General features: G+C 39.8%; 1 protein-coding gene across 3 annotated transcripts in view; it reads right to left on the reverse strand.

Moving 5' to 3' along the window:
* heatr5a (HEAT repeat containing 5a) overlaps nt 1-26,415 on the reverse strand; it is a 149,777-nt gene that overhangs the window by 31,390 nt on the left and 91,972 nt on the right. For 2 of the 3 annotated variants that reach the window (XM_043698067.1, XM_043698068.1), the window contains 10 exons: nt 22,384-22,553; nt 21,759-21,785; nt 13,752-13,881; nt 10,754-10,933; nt 9,921-10,160; nt 9,520-9,701; nt 7,774-7,842; nt 5,096-5,275; nt 3,736-3,970; nt 104-349 (listed from right to left, as the gene is read on the reverse strand). In XM_043698067.1, coding sequence (XP_043554002.1) covers nt 104-349; nt 3,736-3,970; nt 5,096-5,275; nt 7,774-7,842; nt 9,520-9,701; nt 9,921-10,160; nt 10,754-10,933; nt 13,752-13,881; nt 21,759-21,785; nt 22,384-22,553 — 1,659 coding nt within the window. The remainder of the gene's footprint in view (nt 1-103; nt 350-3,735; nt 3,971-5,095; nt 5,276-7,773; nt 7,843-9,519; nt 9,702-9,920; nt 10,161-10,753; nt 10,934-13,751; nt 13,882-21,758; nt 21,786-22,383; nt 22,554-26,415) is intronic. The other variant, XM_043698069.1, reaches the window with a different exon arrangement.

A 26,415-nucleotide genomic window follows, 5' to 3' on the forward strand; every position in this document is an offset into this window, starting at 1 on the left:
AGATTTAGTGTCTCTAGGTTTTCTTCTAAATATACACGCACATATAAAACATATCCTTTAATCTCATCTATAAAAATATTCTTTCATTAAATAAATAACTAACCTAGAATGAGGTGGAATCTATCCGTGTTGACATCTTCTGGAGACTTCACTACATTTGCCAAAGTGGATTCATGACCCATCGTTGGTGTTACAGGTCTGGACAGACGGGAAGAGCCTTCATCTGGGTCAATTACAATAAAACCTGTACTGTTCAGCCATAATGCTGTGGCATGAAGAATAGGGGCCCAAGAATTACAATAATGTGGCCTTGCTGCCTCTATGGTCTCTGATGAATAGAATGCACCACCTAGCCATAGAAGATGAAACACATCTGCATTAGCATTTATGACAAGTTTAATGACATTAAGTTTCCTTAAATTAACTTATTGGTTTGAGGAAAAACTTGAAAAACATTATTTTAATTTGTCTAATAAAAGTTAAGTTCTTGGAGATAAATTGTAAGAACAAAAGTAATGCTTCTAAAAAGAAAGTTTATTTCCTATGATGGCTCAATGGGTGAATTCAATATAAGGCATGGTATTCTGACAATCAAACCAAGATCCCAGTTTACATTGTATGTCAGGACTGACAACTTGGATTCCCTGGCATTTTGATAACATTCTTCATTACCCATTACCTTAAACAAACAAAAACAGAAACTGCTGGACAAACTTTGCAAGTCTGGCAATATCTCTGGAGAGGGAAACAGAGTTAATATTTTGTGTCCGATTTGACTTCTTTTTCTGTTTTCATTTCAGATTTTTAACATTTGTAGTATTTCACCTTCAAACAAATGTTCTATTGATGTTAGACAGAAAACAAAATGAGGCATTTTTGCAATGAATTCAAGTGACAAAACTGACTTGCACATCAAAGTCAGCCACTTTAAGATAAAATGAATAATGTAACAAAAAACCTTAATATTCATATAGTCAAGGAAGTTAACCTGATCCACGTTATTCAAATATATTAAATGGGACAGTAATATTTCTCCCTCAAGAATTTTGTCTCTTTATGTTAAGTGCTTCTTACTAAGCTTACTATTCCACTAATACTGAATTGACCCCTGCACCCAATTCACATCAGCCTTGCCCCAGGTGGTGGTAATAGGCCTCAATTTGTTTCTCTTGGACATCTAGAGGTGATACATACATTCTATTCCATGCAAAGAGACTATTTTAGAAGCAGAACTCATGCAAGTTTGTTTAATCATCCATGGATATTACAGTCTGAGGAGCATTAATATTTACAAATTTCAACAATCCTCCAAGCACTTTGCAATAGTATCACAATCTAGTTACTAAACAATGGGATTTGACAATTTAAAAAGAAATAATGAAAACATTTTTCTTGCTTCAGCAGATGGCTCTTAATTAAGCATAGTTGTCACAATGTCAACCTGGCATTTAACTGACAAGGAATATTAAACAAGCCTGATCTTGTTGTCATCAGGAGGAAATACATTTCCAAAAGAAATTAATGTGAAGAAATAAGCAAACGAAGCAAAACTGAAGATCAAAACCAACCACACCTCCTCAATCCAACATGCCCAAGCCATTTGTACTGTCCAACATGCTGACTCAGTCAAGATCAACTAACTGTGCAGAAAATGAGAATTGGAATGAGTCCTTTTGCGTTTTTTAATGGGCTTAGCAACATTTGACACATTGATCCATTAGAGCAAACGTCAGTAATTAGAACAGAAAATGCTGGACATACTCAGCATGGCTGTGGTTTAACATTTCAAGAGTGTGACCATCCTCCCAATGAAATGTCACAAACTTGAAAGATTAACCGTTTCCTCTCTCCATAGATGCTGAGCTGCTAAAGTATTTCTAGCATTTCCTATTTTGATTTAGATCCCTAGTATATAGAGTAGTTTGCTTTTCTATTAGAGGAAACTTCAAACTGTTGTTACAAATGTAAACAAGCTTCATGTCATAGATCACAAAGGTACTGAACACCTTGTGCAGCACTGAGTCTTGCAGACAGGGAAGTCTTGAGGTTTTATCCCTGTGTCTGCAAATTCCACTCTCAGCAGAAGTAGTGACATTAAGGTTAGCCTGAAATATTTTTAAAATAAGGACAAAATCATTGCGTGGGTTTCCTCCGGGTGCTCCGGTTTCCTCCCACAGTCCAAAGATGTGCAGGTCAGGTGAATTGGCCATGCTAAATTGCCCATAGTGTTAGGTAAGGGGTAAATGTAGGGGCATGGGTGGGTTGCGCTTCGGCGGGTCGGTGTGGACTTGTTGGGCCGAAGGGCCTGTTTCCACGCTGTAATGTAATCTAATCTAATCTAATCTAATTTCCAAAATGTGCTCTGGTTTCAATGCTTTTCTGTGGAATTTGGATAAGAGCTGCATTTTACAGAATTGCACTCAAAGTCAACATCTGGGCTCCCATAAAGGGATAGGTGTCAAAGAGCTGCTGCAAGCTAGTCCTTTCAAACAAGAAGCAAATGTTAAAAAAGAGACAAATCTGGAGGAGCCCTAAATTATGGTTAAGGTACAGCCAGGAGCCAAGGTGAACTTAAAACATCTTAACTCAGTAAATAGAACAAGTATTCCTGCCTGGATTTTTTTTTAGCTTGAGCACTTCTCAATTTTATTAATGGTAATATTTTACAATGCTAAGCTTTACCAATAAAATCAAAACAGGATGGTGCTGCAGGGACACAGCTCCCCAAAACACAAATTTCTTGTGCTTTAGTGGTAACACATGGCAATTTGCCAGCATCTTCCACTCATCTTGACTTCATGATCCTATTAATGCTGCTTTGGCAAAACACTGAACTCACAAGGAAGGAGTATCATCACTTCGTTGCATTTCTTAGCAGCCAGCTTCAGAACAGCATTTGTGAGTAACCCCCATCTATCCTTTTATCTGACGTAGTTACGAGGGGAAAAAAAAAGTTACTTTCTCAAAATATATCTATTATTAGTTAAAGATTCAGAGTGGCTTTCAACACTCCTTTCAAAATACATCAAACTCTACATTGTCAGATGCTATCAATTAGAAAATTGACTGGGTATTTTGAAGATACAGCACTTAACAGAGATGGGCTGTGATTTGAGAGTTTCCAGTGCCACATAACTTTAGTTTTTTTTAAAAATTCACTCATGTGGGCATTGCCGGCTGGTCCAGCATTTATTGCCTATCTCTCTCAGCCCAGAGAGCAGTTTAGGGTCAACCACATTGCTGTGGGTCTGGAGTCACATGTAAGCCAGACTGGGAAAGGATGGCAGTTTCCCTACCAAAAGGACATTAGTGAGCCAGATGGGTTTTTCCTGATAATTGATAATGGATTCATGGTCATCATTAGACTCTATATTCCAGATTTTTATTGAATTCAAATTCTACACAGGATTCGAACCTGTGTCACAAGAACATTACCTGGGTTCCTGGATTAACCATCCAGCGATAACACTGCAAAGCCATCGCTTCCTCTTGCAAATAAAACAACGAGTGTTATAGTAAATTGCATTTATAGCAAAAAAGAAACAAATTGAATCAATGTTCACATGCTAGCTTTGGCCATTCAGAATTGCTCTTGAATATCTCAAGTCTCTGGAACTTACTTAGGTCAGAGTTCAGCAACATTGATATACTTAAGTAGAAAAGCAAACTGTAGGTAAAATTTCAAGTGTAAATGGAATTTAAGCAACCTGTACAAAAAAAAATCAATAACCTGACCTTCAGCTGGAAGCTGATTAGCATATTCTGGAGGCAAGGTGAGAAGGGCATAGTCCTGTAGAGCAGCCAGCCAGAGTTTACTCAGTGTTCCTAATTCTAACCGGACTAAATTGAGAAGTCCATCTGCAATAGTAATTGCATCCTTCGAGCCATCAGCAGCAGACCTCTCAACCTTCAAGAACTGCTTCTGCTTTGGTGCACACACGTTTTGCCTTTCCATAGTTACGATATAAACCTGGCAGTAAACATTAAAAACGTTAAGCAAACATACAATTCTCGAGAATTTTCAAAGACAGATTCTTTTTGGCTAGAAGTAACAAGACAGGTGCATTACTACACTATTGGGTATAGGCCATCAACTAGTGCGAAACATTAAGAAGAACAAATTTGTCAGGAAATTACAAAGAGATGCAAAAGCTATACAATAGTTGTGAGGAGCTTAAAATTATGGAAATACTAACAGGGATAGTAATAATGTAAAAGATGGAAAAAGGGAAGAGCTTCTCAAGCAATTTCTCCATCAGCTTGTTTCCAGCCGATGAGGAAGAATCTGCTTCTGGGAAATTAGGTAGGTCAATTGTCAGTTGGAGAATATTTACTGGTAGTTATCAAATCTCATCACGGTGACTCAAGCTATAGAAAAGGACAAAGAGAAATCTCAAGCACAATAATTAATTGGAATGGGATAGGCTGGAGACTCAAATTTCAGTCTGTTGAGAACAGATCCAGATCAAGTACATTTGAGTCATGTACTGTGGAAGAGCAATAGCCTTTGAGGAGAATAAGGCTTGCTTAAAGTTGAAGAATGCTACACAAAGGGAAAAAGGTAAACAAAGCTGGAGCTTCATGATGTAAGAAATAGAAAATAAAAAAAACTTTGAGTGCATATGACAAATGTCAGGTTGATAAATCAAGTCAGAACAAGACTGATAATAGAAAACGCATACAGGAAATGGAGCTGGAAGCAAGAACGCCAAAGAGGGGTGTGAGAAGAGACTAACAAAGAGGATGAAAGTGAGCTTGCTATGGAAATGTAAGCAAAAGAGTAGTAAAGGCTGGAGTGAGGTAGATGAGGGATTAAAAGGGGTTACTTACAAATGCAAGCAGACATTTAGCTAAAGGTATGAAATAAATACTTTGCAGAATTCTTTATCAAGAAGAATGATGCTGCCAAAGTCATGGTAAATCACTTCTCGAATATCATGTTTTTGGAATCTGATTGTGCACATTCCTCCATTTTATTGGCAAACTACTATGTTTTCATGGTGAATTGAGTCAGATTGCGACACCTTCAAAAATGAATGAAGTGTACCAGAAATACCAGAAGTATATTTTGAAGCTTGCACAATGTGTCACATACTTCTGCCCAAGCTTTCAGTACAGCTAGAGACTCCATTGTCGAGGTACTCTCATTGTACAGTTGATTCTGTGCTTCCTGCCCAGCTTGTACTTTACTCAGGGATGTTGCCAGAAGCTGATGTACTCTTCGAAGATCATTCAGGTCACTTACAACTCCACTTACAATCCAAGCACTGCAGACCTAAGGCAGAAATTAAGAGAAATTTTTAATTTGATCTCAGTGACTGCACTGGCTCAGGAAATGCCAAACATTTGGCACTGAGATACAATCAAAGTGCTACAAAAACTTAGCAGGTCTAGCAGTATATGTGGAGCAAGATACAGAGTTATCGTTTTGAGACCAATACGCCTCTTTAGAATTGCGTTCGAAACTTCTTCAGAAGTGACATTGGATTTTTCAACACTTTGTTTGTATTTCAGATTTCTATCATCTGCAGGACTTGACTTTTAATGAGCATTGAGATGTCAGTTAAACAGCTCCATGGTCTGGAAACTACTTCAGAGAGAAAAGACTTAGTTTATAAGTGAACCTAATTCAGAACATATGGTCACGTTATTAGAGTACAGAGATAGACACCAAATAGGAGTCCTGGGAAATTTAGGCCTGCATAATGAATTAAATTAGACAGTAGATTAAAAATTATATTTTATATTCTCTTCAAAATGAAAGCCCACCAGGTCATCACAATTCATTTGATAAGTGTAAAGACTGTTTATCCAGCTGTCACAAAATAAAGATGATTGCAACGTTTTCAGCTTCAGCTCAACTTTTTTTATCCCCTAATTTTTCCTCTATCTCAAAAGAGATTCCTGAGCAAGGAACAACAATTACATCCTCATTTAAATGGCTGTAGAAAAAGACTGTCGACGAACTCTCCTGATCCTGTCCATTTAATATTTACGTGTTAGATGGTAAGGCTCAAAGGGATGGTAACTGGGCAGCAATGCTGACTGATTCCTAACCAAAGGAGCACTGCAGCCAAATGTATCAGCTGCCTAAAACACTGCACAGATTCTAGACCTGATCTGAAGCTATGCTGGCTTCACCAAATGATCTACTGTTACCAATATTACCTAATGTAGCCAACATTGTTCAAACCAATTCAATGTAGTTTTTGAGAACAAACTGATAACCTTTGCTAGATGCAGTTTATCTTGAAGGACTGGCAACTGGATTATATTCAGCTGTAATTTTTATTATGGCATAGTGAGGGTTAAGTATGGAACACTCAATGGCGACTAAGATTACATCACAGAATCCCTCGTACAGAAACAGCCCATTTGGCATAAGTAGTTCACACGGTCTCTCTGAAGAGTAACCCACCCAGACCCATTCTCCTCGTATCCTATATTTACCCCTGACTAATGCACCTAACCTACTCATCCCTGGAGAGAGCGAGTGAGAGAGAGCGAGAGCGAGTGCGAGTGCGAGTGCGAGAGCGAGAGCGAGTGCGAGAGCGAGTGCGAGAGCGAGTGCGAGTGCGAGAGCGAGTGCGAGAGCGAGAGCTAGTGCGAGAGCTAGTGCGAGAGCGAGAGCTAGTGCGAGAGCCCCACACTGGGCTGCGTTGGGTGGGGTAGTCGGGGCTGTATTGTTGTTCCCCCCCCCCCCCATGCATCGGAGAAGCCATCGCCCTGATTGCGTGGGGGTTGCTCGGGCAGGGTTGCATTGGTGCTGTGGGGAGTCATAGGTGCCTGTGCATGGGGTCCTCCTTCCCCGGACACCAGGAGCGGCATTCAGCTTTCAGGGAGCCAAACATCCAATGCGTGGGGGGAGAAGGGCGCTCCTTGGGGTGCATGGATACACTGAGCGAGCAGGGCTGCACGAGTGCCGGGGGGCATAGGTGCCTCTGCATAGGATCCCTCCGGACTCTGGGAGCAGAGTCAGGTATCCAGGGTTTGAACGTCCAATGCATGGGGGAGCAAGGGCACCTCTTGGGGTGCATGGGTGCATTGAGTGGGCAAGGCTGCAATAGTGCCAGGAGTGCATAAGTGCCTGTGCATAGGGTCCCCCCTCCTCGGACATTGGGAGCGGAGTCAAGCATTCAAGGCATGAATAGCCAATGCATTTTTATGTGGGCAGAGGGGGGGTGGGGTGGTGGTGTGTGTGCGCGTGCACGCCTGCCTCCTTGGGGTGCATAGGTACAGTGAGCAGGCAGGGCTGCATTTGTGCTGGAGGTGCAAGTTTGGTTTTATATCAACTCACCGGAGGCCACCGAAGGCTGCGGTGGCTGGCTGCTTAAAGCCGATGGTCCAGAACAGGACGACCGAAAGGCCAAGCACCTTCCCAATGGTGGCATAGCCGCTCCTCAGCCACATTGAGTGCCATGGTGCAAACAGATGGCACCCTCCACCTCCCCAAAAAATTAAATACAACCCAGAACTGATCCCGCCCCAAAGCCAACTGCAACTTTGCACTGCCCCCTTTGCAAAAAAAAAGACGCAGGGGAACCCCCTACCCCCAAAAACCAATTGCAAAAATAACAACTTTTCCACCCCTTGACAAGTGACAACAACAACAAAGCTTTCACTTAAATTCCTCTACTATATTAATAGATCAGGAAGATCCTATTATGTTTCTGTTGCAAATCTAAACTGCTGAAAACTGGGGAAAAAAAAGCATTTAAGATGATAATGAAGCCATTGACAGATTAGTTCTGCAAAATAAAGTGAAATACTTACTTGACATGCCTTAGCAGTAACATCAGGTGGGGTGTCAGGGGAGAATGCAGGCCTCAGTGCTGCTCCCACCTGAAAGCCAATTTAAAATATCTATCATGGCCATATCGTTACAGTGAAAGCAATAACCAATTAAAGCAAAAGGTGCCTGAAAGAACCAAAGTGCAATATTATATATTCCAAGATATTCAAGATGAAATACAGGCTCATGCCCGCAGCTCCTCGAAAAACAAATTTCCAACCTTGCTATGTGAAATGGACCAAAGTTTTTAAGGACCCACTTACACACTGCTGAATGCCTATCAAGAGGGTTATCAATAAGCTTAGTAATCAAAAAATGGAACAAGTAGTGTAAATAAAGTAAGGGACCTACAATTATTTTGGCAGTTACAGAAAGTTGCTTATTCAAACAGTACTTCTTAAAATGCAGAATTTCTAGTTATTCTGTTCAAGACTTTGGTGAAAGAATCAAAACAACTTTTTAAGCTACAAATCTTGAACTGAAACAAGATAGAGAAATTCTGGAGAGTATAGAATGCTATCATCATTTTCATATACAGAATCAACGTAACTTATTCCTTTAATTCACCTGACAACCTTTCTAAAATTTTCTAATTCAAGTATAGCGAATCTTAATTTTTAATACAAATTTGAAAACATAAGAGTATGCTATAGCATGGAATATAGCATATGGATCTGTCTTGGATTCCAAACTTTTCTATAAATAAGATGCATTCAGTGGGGTACTAAACCACACAGGTCAGGAAGGCTCTTAGCTTAGTTATGAGTGTTATGGAGGTAACAGTAATACAATTTTAGTTGACCTCAGCACCTGTATCAGGAAATTGGCATACCTGGTTGTGTAGTTGATTTTCTGGTAGCGAATGTTGGTCAGTCTATAGACGAGGTTTGACTGCCAAGCATCAACATAGACACGAGTGGGCATTGTGCATACATGGTGGGCCGGGATTGTCAATGGAGTTACAGAGGTCACATTTGGGATTTTGAGTGTCCCTCTTCAAAGCAAGAATGGTCACAATGAAGAGATTGCCTAGTCTGGATTGTATGGGAGGACAGTACTGAATTCACTCGATCCAATAGTTATTGATTGCTTATCTCACAGCCAACTATGGCATCAACAGCGTGAATGACTTTTCGTTCTAGACAGAATCGGTAGCTAAGTAACAGAATTTGGACTAAGGATCGAAGACAACAGCATCATTCTTCCCAAAATGTAAGTGGAGGGAATTTCTGCCCATTCAATACATTTTACTTTCAGCGGGATGTGGGTGGTGCTGACAAGGCCAGCATTTGTTGCACATCCGTAACTGCCCTAGAACTGAGTAGCTTGAATGGCAGTTAAGAGTCAACTACATCGTCACGGGTCAGGAATCATATGTGGACCACACAGGGAAAGGGTGGAAGATATCTTTTCCCTAAACAACATTTGTGAACTACACAGGATTTTATGATAATCGATGATGGTTTTATGGTCACTAATCCACAGATTTGCTCGTCCATCTCCTCAAAACTGATAACTGATTAAACAAGAATAGATTTAATTTTCAAAATATGAGAGCATTGAAATATTCAAAATTATTTTCTTCATTTATTCACCTGTTTACTCAGGACTTGACTGTGCAAACCAGTTCTGCTTGTCTTCAAAACAGTGATCTTGCTTCAAAATAATCCATGGGCTATAAAGTATTATTGACTAAATACTACATACATTTCTTTTTACTCACTTACATTTGCTTGGTATTGTTCAAGGATTACATGACCAGGGAACTCTGGCTCAGGGACATTTGCAAATTTCCTGATGACGACAAGTAGTGTTTCGAGGCCAGATAGCCGGAGAGTGTTACTGTGATCTGTGGCAGCTATGAAAGCCATGCGAATCAAATCTGCCAGATGGTTCACTAAGAAATCACCTGCAAATAGTATATTAAAGTTTGTATGTATAATATATTTAAATCTAAAGCACGAACAAATCTAATAAAGTGAACCACATCAGTTTCACATTTTGGTAATTGTACTCTTAAATTGAGCACAGGTTCAACAAACAGCTGAACAAGTTACATCTCTTCTCCCCCAGCCAACCCCCTTCCCCAAAGCGAAGTTAATTTTTCAGTCCCTTCGTAATCACTTACTTTTTGAGAGCTTCTCTTTCCTTTCCTGAGCCATTGTCAAATCAAAATGAGCAGCATCTATATTCTCGCATTGTGTAATAATTCGACATATACATTCTGCTGCAAATACCCTTGTAGGCCACCGTGGTTTGATGACTGGTTGGAATTGGTCATCTTTGCGTGAGGTAAATATTGAATCATCATCTCGTCTATCCTCCTCCTCTTCCTGAGTTGTGTCAACTGGTGCTGTGGTGGTGAAATCTGGACCACAAGAATTGATACATTATTTTCAAAAAAGATTATTTGCATAAACTGACTTATGAAAATAAGGAATTGTAAATCATGCAAAAATGTGTGTAAAACTTTAAACACAAACTTCTGATCAGACTGTAAATGGAATCATATCTAAGCATTGCACTGAAGTGGTGGTATCCATATACATACACTCAATCCCCAAATTGAGGTTTTAAACTCAGCATGCCACCACATTTACACTTCTGCAGAAGGGAAAATTTGCAAGGTCTCTCCCATCCCAGAATTCTGGTTCAATTATAATCTTTTAAAACTTATTCATCCACTAGAACATTCTAAAGTATGTTTGTGAAGCATTGCAAAGCTGTCTAGGTAAAATAAGTAAGCATTATGTTGAGATCTGCAAATCTAACGCTACGTTCACTCTCAACAGGTTGGCTACAGTTTTATTTGGGCAAGATGTTATCTATTTGCTCATTGAGACAAAAATGGTCCTCAACAGGTAGAACTCAAGAAAGATATAAGATACTAAAAAACATTTCTATATTAGACTGCAATAAGCCTAATTTCCCATGTTTGACACATTAAAGATTTTAACTCACCAGCTGAGGCAGATAAAACCTCATTGCATAACTTTATCCAATGGGAAAGGTTTTCAACAGCCATGGAAGATAGGATATGGCTTAGAGTTTCCCGAATGTCATGACAAAGTCGTTGGTCTGACTCTCTGTCAAGTAAACTGAAAAGTGCTCCTTCCAAGCCAGTTTCACCAATATTTACATCTGAAAGTAAGACATGGTCAGCATTCTTGTTCTGTTAAACAGCCAAGACAATAAGACTTCATTTTCTGTACTTAGGTTACCTTATTCTAGTTTTACAAGGAAATAAGTTGATCTGTGTAGTCCTGACATTTTGGCTAAATATAAATAAATAATACATCACTGAAGCAAAATAGGTCATCACAACTGATTAGTTTTAATAGTTTTTGAAATAGCTTATTTATCATGATGAGTTATTAAACGGAGTACTTCATTTTCTATTTGTTGTCATAGCACAGCAAAGACCAGAGCACTAAAACCAATGGTTCTGCGGAACATTGCAACTAACAATTCCAATGGGGTAGAATGCCTCCTTCAACTTTCTTGGAGTTTGCAAACTAAGCACCTTAACATGCGATTGCAAATATGAAGAACTATAAAAACATCCAGCACAGTCCAATCAGCACATACTAATTGTATGGAACTGGACAATAACTCCAGTCTCTCTGGTGGCCCAACAAACAGGCACCAAATAAAATTGTGGCTGATGGTTTGAAGGTCCATGCATGTCATGTTTAACTCAGCAAATTACTGCTCGAGGTGTATCTTTCAACTTGTTTTCTAGAATACAACAGTGGAAGCCACGTCTTTAAAGCAATCTTCTGGTTTGCGCAACAATAAAAATGAACTTTTAGTCATAGACATAATTGTACAAAAATCACCAGTTCTTGTAATAAATTATAGCCAATGCTTTGGGCAAACAATTATTATTGCTCAAGAAACTACCTCCACCACGAGAACAGTATTTACAGCGAGTACTGCAATACAGCAAGGAAGCTAGATTTAGGAAAAAACATGGATAAAATATTGATTTTCTCAGTTTAGCAGAATCTAATGTCACTGGCTTTGACCTCAATGGAGTATTATACTATAAAATCTTTGTTACATTTTTAACGCTCCTTCAGACCTTTATCCACCATGCTGAGTTGGTGACCCATCTTGGCCTCCTCACAGGGGCCCAGCATCATAGACACAATCTTCAGCAATTCAATTCAACCACATGACATCAAGAAAAAGTTGGATGCTTTGGATTCTGTAAAGGCTATCAGCCCTGACAACATTCTGGCAATAGGACAGACTTGTACTCCAGAACTTGTTGAGTCCATAACAAAGCAATTCCAGACCAGCAATAACACTGGCATTGACCCGATCATGTGCAAAATTGCCCCGATGTGCCCTGTACAGAAAAAGCAGGCCAAATTCAACACAATCAATTGTCATCCCACTAGAATACTGTAAGTCATCAGTAACATGATGGAAGGTGTCATTACTAGTGTTATCAAACAGCACTTGCACAACAATAATCTGCTCACTGACTCTCATTTCAGGTTCAGTCAGGGCCATTCTGGTCATAGGTGAGAGTTACTACCCTTGGTACAAGCATGCACTTGAGTGGGTGTGGCATCAACAAACTTATGAAATCAATGGGGATTGAGAGAAAACTCTCCACAAGATACAGTCATACCTGGCACAAAGGAAGATGGTTGTGGCAGTTGGAGAACAGTCATCTCAGCTCTAGCACATTACTACTGTTGTTCCTCAGGGGAGTTTGCTGGGCCCTTCAGTTGCTTCATCAATGATCTCCCTCTATTATAAAGGTTAGATGTGGCGATGTTTGCTAATGGTTGCACATTGTTCAGCATCATTCACAACTCCTCAGACACTGAAATGATCCATGCCCAAATGCAACAAGATCTTCATAATATTCAGGCTTGGACTGACAGGGGCAAGTTACATTCACACCACATAAGTGCTAGGCAATGACCACTTGCAACAAGAAAGAATCCAATCATCACTCCACAATAATTTCTGTGTCGCCATCAATGAATCCCCCACTATCAACATTCTGGGCGTCACTTTTGACCAGAAATTGAACTGGACTAGCCATACAAGTACTGTGGCAACAAGAGCAGTCACAGGTTAGGAATCTTGCAGCAAATTACTCATCTCCTGACTCCCCAGAGTCTGCCCATCATCTACAAGACACAAATCAGGAATGCAATGGAATATTTGTCTGGATGAGTGCAACTCCGATAACACTCCAACACCACCAGCCAAGTGCTGGATTATGGGGTTTAGGTGGTTGTTTTTGACCAGTGCGGACACTGTGCTGCAGAGTTCTATAAATCTATAATTCAAAAACCTTGACAAGGTAGCCTGCTTCCTTGGCATCACATCCACATACATTCAGTCCATGCAACACTAATGCTCAGTGGCAGCATCTACAAGATGCACTGCAGAAATTCATCCAGGAACCTCCCAAACCATGAATGTTGCCATCTAGAAGGACAAGGATTGCACATAGATGAGAATACCACCACCTGCAAGTTTTCCTCCAAGCCACTCAACATCCCAACTTGGAAATATCTCATGGTTCCTTTACTGGGTCAAAATCCTAGAACTCTTTCTCTGACAGCATTGTCGGTGTACCTACACCAAATGGACAGCAGTGGTTCAAAATGGCAGTTCACTACCACCTTTTCAAGGGAAACTAAGGGATGGGCAACAAATGCTGGCCCAACCAGTGATGCTTGCATCATTTCAGTGAATATGAAAAGACTCTTTGATCCCACCTGCAGTAACCACACCTAACAATTACATCATTCTTATTCAGTGTCCAATTGTTTTCAGTTCTGTGAGAAGAGTTCACATTTTGTAATACTTTAAAAGGTAGACTATATGAAGTGCAAGTTGTTTAAAAACTGATGCTTTCAGAATTTTTTGATGAGATTCACTGCATTACAAAATCACAACTTCTACAGCTTTATATCAAATGTCTTACCGAGTTTACTGGATTCTTTGGCAAGAGCCCTGGCATGTTCCAATACCTCAGCAGCTTCCCTCTGCGCAAGCTGACGAAGGCATGCAATCACAGCACGTCTCAACAATAGGTGCGAACTACAGAGATTTACCTGAAAGGGAAAAACCTCTACAATGAAAGCAGTCAACCTTGCACAGCAATAATGCAATCTGTTTTCTCCATTTACTCAATTAATAGAACAAAATACTGGACATACACAAACTCCAATCTATAATGATGAATATACTATACTTCTGATAACCTAAATCAGTTTGACTGAAATCTTTGCATAATTCAAAACCAGAACATAAATTGATTATTATTCCCAACAAAGACTTAAGATACAGTTTATTTAGTCCAGGATAAATTGGATTAGAAGTGACATCATTATCCTTATTAAAGGGAATATCTCCATGCGTTTTACCAAAATAAAGCACATGATTAGATAGCTTAGGATCACAGTTGTTTTACATTCTATCTTGTTAATTCTGAATCGAAGTCAACTTTTAGATTTAAGGGGAATGGATCAAAGAGTTGTTCAGCAGTAAGCAGCCTTTGAAAATTTTCAAGGACCAGAAATTGATTTACTGAATGAAGCCTTGCACTGTTTCAATAATAATACTTGGGGTATTTGTAGCTGGTGAGTGGAGATGGGAAAAGGCAGAAAGAAAACATCACCTTAGACTTATCTCGATCATTAGTGTGACACATATCCAATCATTTGCAAAGGACCAAGTAAAATATCAGGCGTGAGACCAGAAATTTAGGGGAAGAATTTGTTTTGTATGGATAGCACAAAAATAAAGTTTTGCATTTAACTTGCGCTCAAATGTCAAGAGCTATCATAGAACCATATCTTCAAGTTAGAAGGGAATGATTGCACACAACAAATGAAACATTAAAATTTGGCACAAAATCCAACTGTAAGACAGAAAAACAGCCAAAATAAATTTAACTAATTAGGTTCCTTCCTATATCTACTCTAACAGTACTAGAATCTATTACAGTTAAGTCTTTGTACAGTGAGAAAAATGGAGTTGGATGGACAAGGAGTTCACATTTGCGTAACAAATTCAGGTCAACCCCTGGAAAAATTACAATCGAGAAACTAGACTCTTCCATTTGCAGGAAATTGAAAAAAATTCAACTAGCAACACTGATAAGACACAGTACTGTATTCTCTCCATGTCTTTCACGTGGAATAAATGCGGAGCTAAACAACCTCAGTTTGAAAAGGATACAATAGTAGCTGTAATACAACCAGTTCAATACACTGCATTGCATTGTTTTAAATCCATGTTTCCCAGCTTAAACTTCCAGTTTGTACACATATGTTTCTTGGAGGATGTTGAATTCTTTGAAGATGTGACAAAACACATTGATGAAGGTAGAGAAATGGTTGTGGTGTACATGGATTTTAGCAAGGCATTTGATAAGGTTCCCCATGGTAGACTCATTCAGAAAATAAGGAGACATGGGATACAGGGAAATGTGGCTGTCTGGATACAGAATTGATTGGCCCATAGAAAACAGAAGTTGGAAATACACAAAAGTATTCAGCCTGGAGGTTGGTGACCAATGGTGTTCCGCAGGAATCTGTTCTGGTACCTCTGCTCTGTTTATTTTATAAACGACTTGGATAAGGAAGTGGAAGGGTAGGCTAGTAAGTTTGCCGATGATGGTGGTGTGGTGGATTATGTGGAGGACTGTTGTAGGTTACAACAGGACATTGACAGGATGCAGAACTGGGTTGATAAGCAGCAGATAGAGTGCAACCTGGAAAAGTGTGAAGTGATTAATTTTGGTAGGTCGAACCTGAAGGCAGAATACAAGGTTAAAGGCAGGATTCTTGACAGTGTGGAGGTACAGTGGGATCTTGGGGTTCATGTCCACAGATCCCTCAAAATTGCACCCAAGTTGAGAGAGTTGTTAAGAAGGAGTATGGTGTGCTGGCTTTCATTAGCAGGAGGATTGAGTTTAAGAGCCACAAGGTTATGCTGCAGCTCTACAAAGCCCTGGTTAGACCACACTTGGAACTGTGGTTGCCTCATTGAAGGAAGGATGAGGAAGCTTTAGAGAGGGTGCAGAGGAAATTTATCAGGATGGTGCTTGGACTGGAGGGCATGTCTTACCAAGAAATGTTGAGGGAGCTAAGGCTTTTCTCCCTGGAGCGAAGAAGAGTGAGAGGCAACTTAACAGAGGTGTACAAGATGATGAGAGGCATAGATAGAGTAAATAGTCAGACACTTTTTCCCAGGGCAGAAATGGCTATCACAAGGGGACATAAATTTAAAGGTGATTGGAGGAAGGTTTAGGGGAGATGTCAGAGGGAGATCTTTATACAGAGAATGGTGGGTACGTGGAATGCACCGCCTGCGGTGCTAGTAGAGTCAGTTACATTAGGGACATTTAAATGCTTCTTGGATAGGCACATGTATGATAGTAAAATGAAGGACTGATCTTGGAGTAGGCACATAAAAGGTCAGCACAACATCAAGGGCCAAAGGGCCTGTAATGTGCTGTACTGTTCTATGTTTCCACACAAGACATGCAGGAGGATGGAAGAACACAACAAGCCAGGCAGCATAAGGAGGTACAGAAGTTAACATTGCAGGTGTAACCCTCCTTCAGGACTCAGGAGTTCAGGACCCCTCTTCTGCTCCTCCTATGCTACCTGGCTTGCTGTGTTCTTCCAGCCTCCTGCCTGTGTACATTGGATTCCACCATCTGACTATGTTTCCAAGCAGCAGTTTTGAAAAGGGCCAAGAACAGATCTCGTATGACCTTAGGTAAAAATAATAATATTTATGGTACTTGACTTGAAACTGTGATGTTGTGATTCATATATATTTTAGTTTCTATTTAGGGTATTCTGAATTTGGACTTTGCCACATGTGTGTGAGTGAGTGTGCGTGCACGTGCGAGAGAGAGAGAGAGAGAGAGAGAGAGATGTGAAATGAAGTACATGACACACTTCCTGGAGAGTAATGAGGTTTTGTTTTCATTCGGTGACTATTATGAGTAAATAAAGTAAATAGTCACGACCTAGATAGCACTTCAAATGGTCTGGACTTTTTTTGGTCCAGAGGTAACACAAATAGCTGGACGAAAGCCTTTTTCTTTTCAGGATTACAGAAACCTTGGCTGAAGCTGGATCCCTAAGACAGTTGTTCCTACAGATGGAAGGCAGTTTTAAACTTTTAAGGAATGTGTCACCCATTGTAAGGAATTCAGTTTTGAAGTTCAAGACCAGGATCATTTGGTTAAAGCCCTGAAGAAATTATTGGAAGATGAGAAAGTCTAAGGTCAGTTGTATGAAGACACAAGGCAGAGGCTTGTAGATTCTCAAGACTGGAAATTGAAGTCACAGTTAAATTAAGTTTATAGATGTGATAGAGAAGGGAATTCTCTCTGGTCTGAGTGCTGCTTAGGTTTAAAGGGATTGTATTTTACTGTGTTTTGAAATCTTGAGTTTTATGTAAATTGTTTAATTTATTTGACTTTTTTCATTCCCTTTATGTAATAAAGTTTACTGTTAAAACCAAATTTGCAGCATTGCATGTCAGGGAAAGAGCCCTCATTAAAACCAAAAAATAAATGATCTATCAAGCTAGTTTTTTTGTCTGGATTTAATTTGTTCAGTAATAAGCCTCGGGCGACTGTGTGGAGTTTGCACACTCTCTCCGTGTCTGTGTGGGTTTTCTCCGGGTGCTCCAGTTTCCTCCCACAGTCCAAAGATATGCAGGCCAGGTGAATTGGCCATGCTAAATTGCCCCATAGTGAGTGTTAGCTGCATTAGTCAGAGGGTGGGTTACTCTTGGGAGGGTTGGTGTGGACTTGTTGGGCCGAAGGGCCTGTTTCCATGCTGTAGGGAATCTAATCAATCAATCAAAAAATATCAGATAGGATCATAACAAACCTATAGGTTTCAGTTCAAATTCTTTTGTAGAACGTTGAGAAGTTGAATTAAATGCTCTTTAAATTTGTGCAATGAACTAAAACAAAGACGCTGAAAGCTGACAGATCATCAAATACAAAAACAAACAATGGACTCACTAATTTATCTCAAAGGAAGGAAGCATATTATTCTTACCAACCAACATGATTACTTGCATTTGAGTGACCAGGTAAGGTCTTTATATTTGAGAAGAGCAACTACAGCACACCTTGTATTTGGATTTATATTAAACAACAGAATAAAGCAGGAGGCAGAAGGAAATAGAGACATCAACTCCGAATCAGTCCAGTCCAGAGCTCCACAGCAGAACAACCACATTCTCAGAACAATTCAAATGTGACGTCAAAGAAAAACAGGCAACTGATTGGTTGGTGAATATTTCTCTCGTTTAGTTTTCAAAACTCCAGTAATTTAAGTAACTCTCAAGTTTAATTTGTGGTTGTGCGGTTTACTAATAGTAGCGAATCTTACTAGGTTGGCTGGTGAGTGTTTCCTATTCATTTTAACTGGGGAGTTTCAATCAAAGTAGAATGTTTCTTTAAATAAAAAGAATAGACAAGATGAGACATAAATATGCATCGGCAGCTCGACAGATTTCGACTTAACAGTCATACATTTGGAGGTCAAGACACTGTGACAGGTCAAAGAAACGGAAAGTTAATAGATGTTTGGTTCTAGCAGGCAATCACATCTCTTCAGACTGTCTTGATTCATGGCTAAGAACTGGAGGCTGTGACTGCAAGTAAGGAAGAAATGGGGATTGGGAAGAGAAGGAGCCTCAGCCTTTGTAATCGACAACAGATTTGTAGATCCTTGCAGCCTGCATGAATGGAAACAGAGGCTGCAGGATGGATGAGTGAACTGACTATGGCATTGTGGCACAAGAAGACATTTAAGCAGGGGCAGATAATAGGAATATTGCAGTTGTAGAGGACAATACAGTTGGGGGCTAGACACAGCTGAGACTGAATTCAGAAGTTTCTGTCAATATCAAGATTTGAGACATCTACCCTGGACTGGAAGAATCTTCAGTGGGAGAAGAAAAATCCAGTTGTCATCACCTACATTGGTACCAATGACACAGATTGGAGAAGAGGAGATTCTTCTTGAAGAGTACAAGTAACTGAAAAGCAGAATCTCAAAGGATCTGGATTAATACCAGAGTCACAAACAAATTGGGAGTTGGGTTAGTAAGATCAGAGAGTTAATTGCATTCCTTAAAAGATTGATGTGGGAGAGGAATGGAGAAATCAGTGACTGTGGTATATTTAGATTTACAGAAGGCTTGTGATAACTAAACCCTTTGTGGGATTTTAACAAAATTAGAGCACATGGCATTGTCAGCAATATACTGGCATGGAGTTAGAGTTGGTGAACAGATCGAAAGAGTAGGAATTAACAGGTAATTCCCAGATTTCAAGACAGATACGAGCAGCATAATGCAAGTATCAGTGTTTTGGTCTCAACTATTCACAATCTATATTGATTATTTGGATGTGAGGATCGAAGACAATATTTTCAAGTTTGATGACAACATTAAATTAAGTGGAAATGTTGCGAGGAGGATGCAAATGGGGTTTTAGACGGGCTAAGTAAATGAACAGGAACACAGCAGATAGCAAGTAATGCGGAAAATATAGAGTTATTCACTTTGGTACAGAAATGCATGTTTTTTTCTTAAATGACAAGAGTTTGGCAAGTGTTGGTGTCCACAGGGCAGTGGATGCACTAGTTCATAAGACACTGAAAACTACATAAAAGGTGCAGCCGTAATTCGGAAGATATGTTTGTCTTTATTGCAACAGGAGACAAGGACAAGAGTAACAAAAATGCTACAGTTGTAGGAGACTGCACCTGGAGTGCTACGTACAGTTTTGGTCTCACTAATAAAGGGAGTGCCACAAAGATTCACCAGACATCTTTCGGTTGATGGGTCTGTCTTTTGAGGAGAGATTGAGGAGGTATGGTGTGTTTTCTTTCGAGTTTAAATAATAAGAGGTGACCTCTTTGATACATACAAAATTGTGATACAGCTTTCCAGGTAGATGCAAGAATGACGATTTCCCTCGTTAAGGCTCTGAGGGTGACAGACCTTTGGAATTCTCTTACAGAGACGATTTTGGAGGCTTGGTTGTTGAGTATATTCAAGACAGAAAATGATAGATTTCTAGAACGCAAATCTATTTCAGAAATATGGGCGTACTGAGAAACAATAGCCGAAACAGAAAATCATGATCTAATTGAATAGTGGAGCAGGCATGAGGGACCAAATGGTCTAAGCTTGTTGCAATTTTCAATGTTCCTGTACAGCATGCAAATATACAAATTAGGAGCGGTTGGCCACCCAATCCTTTCAACCTGCTTCAGCATGCATTAAAATCACGGCTGATTTGAGAGCTCCACACTCCTGCCGACCAACGATAATCTTTCACCCTCTTGTTCATCAAGAATATACAAACGTTATACAAATAGATGTAGCTTTTGAAATGTATTTCACGGTTTACAGAAAAAAAACTGTGTATCTTAGAAAGGATATAAGTAACAAGCTTGGGAGTAAAACACAATACAGAAGAAAAAGCTAATTGAGAATCAACTGTTTGCTAATACGATGTGTTACATCACACAGACTAATTTCATTTCAGAAAAGCATTCAAAAAGAAAAACTACATCCCACACAGTAACTTTTTATTCAAACCCCCAATCTATTAAGCCTAAATCCATTCCTCAATGCAAATATTGTAACGACCATTCTTATGAAAGTGCCTACATACCTATGAATTGACTGTGGAATTATGCTAGCCAGACAAATTTAAATACTATGGCAAAGGTTATTTCAAAGGAGGTTATTTAGAAATCCAATATGAACAGACAAATTCTATGGAGCAGGTTTTGCCAGAATGGAGCACTGCATAGTATGATCAGTCATCTTTATCCTTGATGTCAAAAATGCTTTGCGCTGCAAGATGTTGGAAGTGCAAATTTATAATAAAGGATTCAAGGACGTATTGATGATGAATGGGGTCATCAGCCTATTTCCTGAGCCAATGAGATTTAAGGATTCAGAAAGAAATAGAAAACTGTTTTTAAGTCAGAACAAGTACAGAAAGGGAAATAAATTTAGCAAAAGCAATAAGAACATATACGATTATCTAACAATTAATCTGTGGCAAAGCAGTTCTTTTGTTCCTTTTGCTTAGACTGATTGAGCATTATTGTAGCAACATTAATCTTATTAGAATGATATTTACCCTTTAAGTAGGAAGTTATTTCTGCCAGAATTTAAAATAAAATTGTTCATTTGGAGTTGCTCACAAGGTTATTTAAAGCTTATCCTCATCATAAGCGTGTTTTAAATATCTGAAGCGAGAACAGGCTTTTTATTATAAAACCATGCATATGCATTTAATAGTGCACTTACCTGTACTGATGGAGAAATACCAAGTATAATAGAACAGGTAAAACAAACTATAACACTAAGGCATTACAATTCCCATAACTATTGACCTCAACAAGTTATCAGTTGAAAGTGTATAAATCAATTAATTTCAGGACTCAAGCAAAATATTCAACGAAGGATAAGAGGGAAATCTGCAAACATGAGAATACATACTCTGCTCATAATCTCAAGGTTCTGGGGAGCTTCTTGCATAATCAAGCAAATAATAATTTTAAAAAAGCCAAACCATTTGTAGTATTAATCTGTGCTGGCTACGTCATCTTTTTGCAGCCTGCAGGTGCTAGTTAAATAGGAAAGTATATCAGGAAATGAAATCAAATAAAGCAATAGCCAAGGGTTTTTTTTTAAAAAAATCTGTAGGGTAGTTATATCACGTAGCTTGTTTGTATTCATTTTGCATGCCAGCCAAGTTGTTAGATTGATTAATAAAGTCAGAGCTTTAAAAAGAAACCAATGCAACAAAAGGCATTTAAACACATCAAACCAACACTTATTTGGGGCTGTGGTGGGGTAGGGAGGCTTGGTGGTAGGCAGGAAATAAAAGGAAATTGGGTACAATGAGGGAAAAACCTACCCAAACTGAATTATCCAACAAGATCTCCTGTACAAAAGAACAAATGACAAACCTGTCATAATAATACCCAGGTTATGACACACAAATGTAAACTATGGTACCAACTATAATATTGAGAGCAAGTACTTCACATTACACAAAGCATTCTGCTCTTATTCATTACCTGGAGCCTGCACACCATCACAAAAAAAATAATTTCACTGTATAAAGCCAGATGTAATACTCATAGTACCAAATTCTCTTGACTTTAAGTCCAATCCATGGAATCACAAGATCGTGGTAAAATGCAAAAAAAGGGTCCTTCAGACTATTAACATGCTATATTGACAAATAAAGTAATTGTATTAATGAAGCTTAAACAACTTGGGATCAATGGTTTTATGCAGTTTTTCTATGTCAAAGCGAGTTTTAATCAGGGGCCCCATATTTGGCTAGCTGATGTGTTAACCTGGCTCTGTGCAACGTTAATGAAGCATGTGCTGCCCAAACAAACAAAAGCAGCATAGACTAGGTGACCTAAGGCTTAAGTCATGGCAAAGGGAACAGCACAATTAGATTTATAAATGTTAAGAAATGTAAGTTTGTGCTTCCGAATTAAAAAAAAATGTCCATGTGATATACTTACACAGAGACTAGGAACAAGGCTGGAAAGGTTCACATGACGTGGTGCAAACATATGTAACTGCTGGAGACAGGAGATGGCTTGTGCTTGCACAAGACAATCAAGGTTATCCTGCATCACTGCACAGCCAACCAGACAGGAAGTTCTTAACAAGGGGACTGATGTGTTGTTACCTAAGAATTAAATGTGCAGAGATTATTTATTTACAATTAGGAGAACACTAAGTACTGAATTCCTTAGGTATTGAGCATACACTGAAAATATTATTTTCCAGCATTGACCCTCGCAGGAAAATTGTCCATGATCAGTTTCTTTTTCCAATGGTCTGCTGAGACTCAAGCAGCATTCACACTTCTCAGTTCCGATAAAACAACATCCCTACAGGCTTAATCCTCTCAAAGTCATACAGCTCCAGAGGAAGTGGATACGATGCTCAACGAAGACATCATCGAACCAAGTCAGAGTGAGTGGAGTTCGCCAATTGTGTTACTTCCCAAACCTGACAGGACTCAACGATTTTGTGTGGACTGTCAGAAGGCCAATGTCATAACTAAATCGGACTCCTATCCAATACCAAGATTGGAGGACTGTATAGAGAAATTTGGACAAGCCTATTATATCACCAAGTTGGACTTATTGTGTAGTTACTGGCAGGTACCTTTATCAGAGAAAGCAAAAGTAGTTTGTGTTTGTAACTCCAAATGGCTAATTTTCAAAGCAACCCAACAGCCACCAGAGGAAATACTCTACCATCGAAAGAATTATTGAGTTTGATCCTGGCCTTACAACATTTTAATGTTTGTGACAAAGAATGCGTAGGAGACAGTTGAGTACATGGACCACACCCTCTCACCTTTTTGGAAAGATTTAAAGACAAACCAGTCAAATAAGTACCTTAATAATGTTAGAAAGTAAATTTTAGGGACTATGGCAGTTGACCATACTGCGGCTTCTTCGAGGCCTGGATTGTAGAAGCAGCTGGGATCCCAGAGTGGACTCTAGAAGTCTGCGGCGATTTAGCTGGTGAGTCTAGATGGCAGTCAGCGGCAAGATGGCAGTAATAGAGGTGCAGGGATTGAGAGATGGAGCCCAGCACAGGAGAGTGATCAATCCCTGGTGAGGAGTGCAAGATCTAGCACAGCATGGGGGGAGAGTCATAGAGATATATCCATGCCCCTCATGATTTTATAAACCTCTATGAGGTCAGCCTTCAGCCTTCGATGCTCCAGGGAAAACAGCCTCAGCCTATTCAGCCTCTCCCTACAGCTCTTAGCCTCCAACTCTGGCAACATCCTTGTAAATCTTTTCTGAACCCTTTCATGTTTCACAACATCCTTCCAATAGGAAGGAGACCAGAGTTGCACACAATATTCCAAAAGTGACCTTTCCAATCTCCTGTACAGCCGCAACATGACCTCCCAACCCCTGTACTCAATATTCTGACCAATAAAGGAAAGCATACCAAACACCGTCTTCACTATCCTATTACCTGCGACTCCACTTTCAAGGAGCTATGAACCTGCACTCCAAGGTCTCTTCGTTCACCAACACTCCCCAAAACCTCAGCATTAAGTGTAAAAGTCCTGCTAAGATTTGCTTTCCCAAAACGCAGCACTTTGAGTTTATTTTAGATAAATGCAAAGTGCCACTCCTCCAGCCCATTGGCCCATCTGATCAAGATCCTGTTGTAATCTGGGGTAACCTTCCTTGCTGTCCACTACACCCCCAATTCTGCAAACTTACTAACTATACCTCCTACGTTCATATCCAAATCATTTATTTAAATGATAAAAAGTAGTGGACCCAGCACTGATCCTTCTGTAACACCACTGGTCACAGGCCTCCAGTCTGAAAAACAACCCTCCACCATCACCCTCTGTCTGCTACCTTTGACCCAGTTCTGTATCCAAATGGCTAGTTCTCCCTGTATTCCATCACACCTAACCTTGCTAATCAGTCTCCCATGGGAAACCTTGTTGAATGCTTTACTGAAGTCCATACAGATCACATCTCCCGCTCTGCCCTCATCAATCCTCTTTGTTACTTCCTCAAAAAAACTTAATCAAGTTCGTGAGACATGGTTTCCCACGCACAAAGCCATGTTGACTATCCGTAATCAGCCCTTCTTTCCAAATATGTGTAAATCCTGTCCCTCAGGATTCCCTCCAACAACTTGTCCACCACGAACGTCAGGATCACCAGTTTATAGTTCCCTGGCTTGTCCTTACCACCTTTCTTAAATAATGGTACCATGTTAGGCAACCTGCAGTCTTCTGGCACCTCACCTGTGACTATTGATGATACAAATATCTCCGCAAGGGGCCCCGCAATCATTTCCCTAGCTTCCCACAGAGTTCTAGAGTACACCTGAGCAGGTCTTGGAGATTTATCCACCTTTATGTGTTTCAAAACATTCAGCACTTCCTCCTCTGAAATATGGACATTTTTCAAGATGTCACAATTTATTTCCTCACATTCTATATCTTCCACGTCCTTCTCGACTGTAAATACTGATGCAAAATACTCATTAAGTGTCTCCTGCATCTCCTGTCGCTCCACAAAAGGCTGCGTTCCTGATCGTTGAGGGGCCCTATTCACTCCCTAGTTACCCTTTTGTCCTTAACGTATTTGTAAAAACTCTTTGGATTCTCCAAAGAGTTTTGCCATAGCTATCTCATGTCCCCTTTTAGCCCTCCTGACTTCCCTCTTAAGTATACTCCTACTACTTTATACTCGAAGGATTCACTTGATCTCTCCTGTCTATACCTGACATATGCTTCCTACTTTTTCTTAATGAAAACCTCAATATCTCTCGTCATCCAGCATTCCCGACACCTACCAGCCTTTCCTTTCACACGAACAGGAATATACACTCTCTGGACTCTCATTTCTGATGGCTTCCCATTTTCCAGCCATCCCTTTACCTGTGAACATCTGCACCCAATCAGCTTTTGAAAGTTTTTGCCTAATACCTTCCTCCAATTTAGAACTTCAACTTTTAGATCTGGTCTATCCGTTTCCATCACTATTTTAAAATGAATAGAATTATGGTCGCTGGCCCCAAAGTGCTCCCCCACTGAGACCTCAGTCACCTGCTCTGCCTTATTTCCCAAGAGTAGGTCAAGTTTTGCACCTTCTCCAGCAGGTCCATCCACATACTGACTCAGAAAACTTTGTACATTCTTAACAAATTCCTCTCCATCTAAACCCTTAACACTATGGCAGTCCCAGTCTATGTTTGGAAAGATAAAATCCCTTATCTTAACCATCCTATTACTCTTACAGTTAACTGAAATCTCCTTACAAATTTATTTCTCAATTTCCCACTGACTATTAAGGGGGTCTATAACACAATCTCAATAAAGGTAATCATCCCTTTATTTCTCAGTTCCACCCAAATAACTTCCCTGGATGTATTTCCAGGAATATCCTCCATTTATTTGGCAGTCAGTTCAGAAGACAATGATTCCATTTGGGGAAGAATCCAAAACCAGGCTCATAACACAAGGAAGTTATAAAACATTAATGGAGTAAGGAGAATTTTCTTTATTTGGAAATTGGTGAGAATGTGGTAGTCCCTTTGAATGGGGAGTGATTGAAACCAAGTTTTAATAGGAAGCTAGATGAGTAAATGAGAGAAAAGGGAATAAAAAGGTTTGCAAAAGACTTCGATGAGCGAGATGAAAGAGAAGGAGATAAGTGTGGACTGTAAACACCAGCACAGAGTGCTTGGGTCAAATGGCCTGTTTATGCTCCAAACTCAATGCAGTTGTATCCTCCATATGTATAATTGAGCAGTAACCCTGTCTCTGAGGCCGAAACTCTGGGTTCACTCGAGCACTTAATGACCAAGGAAGGTGTTTATATAACTTGGCCAAACCAAATTGTTCACAGAATCACATGATTGTTACACTGGCTCCCTCACCAGACTGATTATCAATCTGTCAATCTTCAGAACAAATGCCACTGACAGGAGGTATTCCTGGTCAACCACGTGTGTGTGTGTGTGTGTGTGGGGAAGGCTGTGTGTGTGTG

This window comes from Chiloscyllium plagiosum, chromosome 10 (genome assembly GCF_004010195.1).
Source record: "Chiloscyllium plagiosum isolate BGI_BamShark_2017 chromosome 10, ASM401019v2, whole genome shotgun sequence".
Classification (NCBI taxonomy): Eukaryota; Metazoa; Chordata; class Chondrichthyes; order Orectolobiformes; family Hemiscylliidae; genus Chiloscyllium; species Chiloscyllium plagiosum.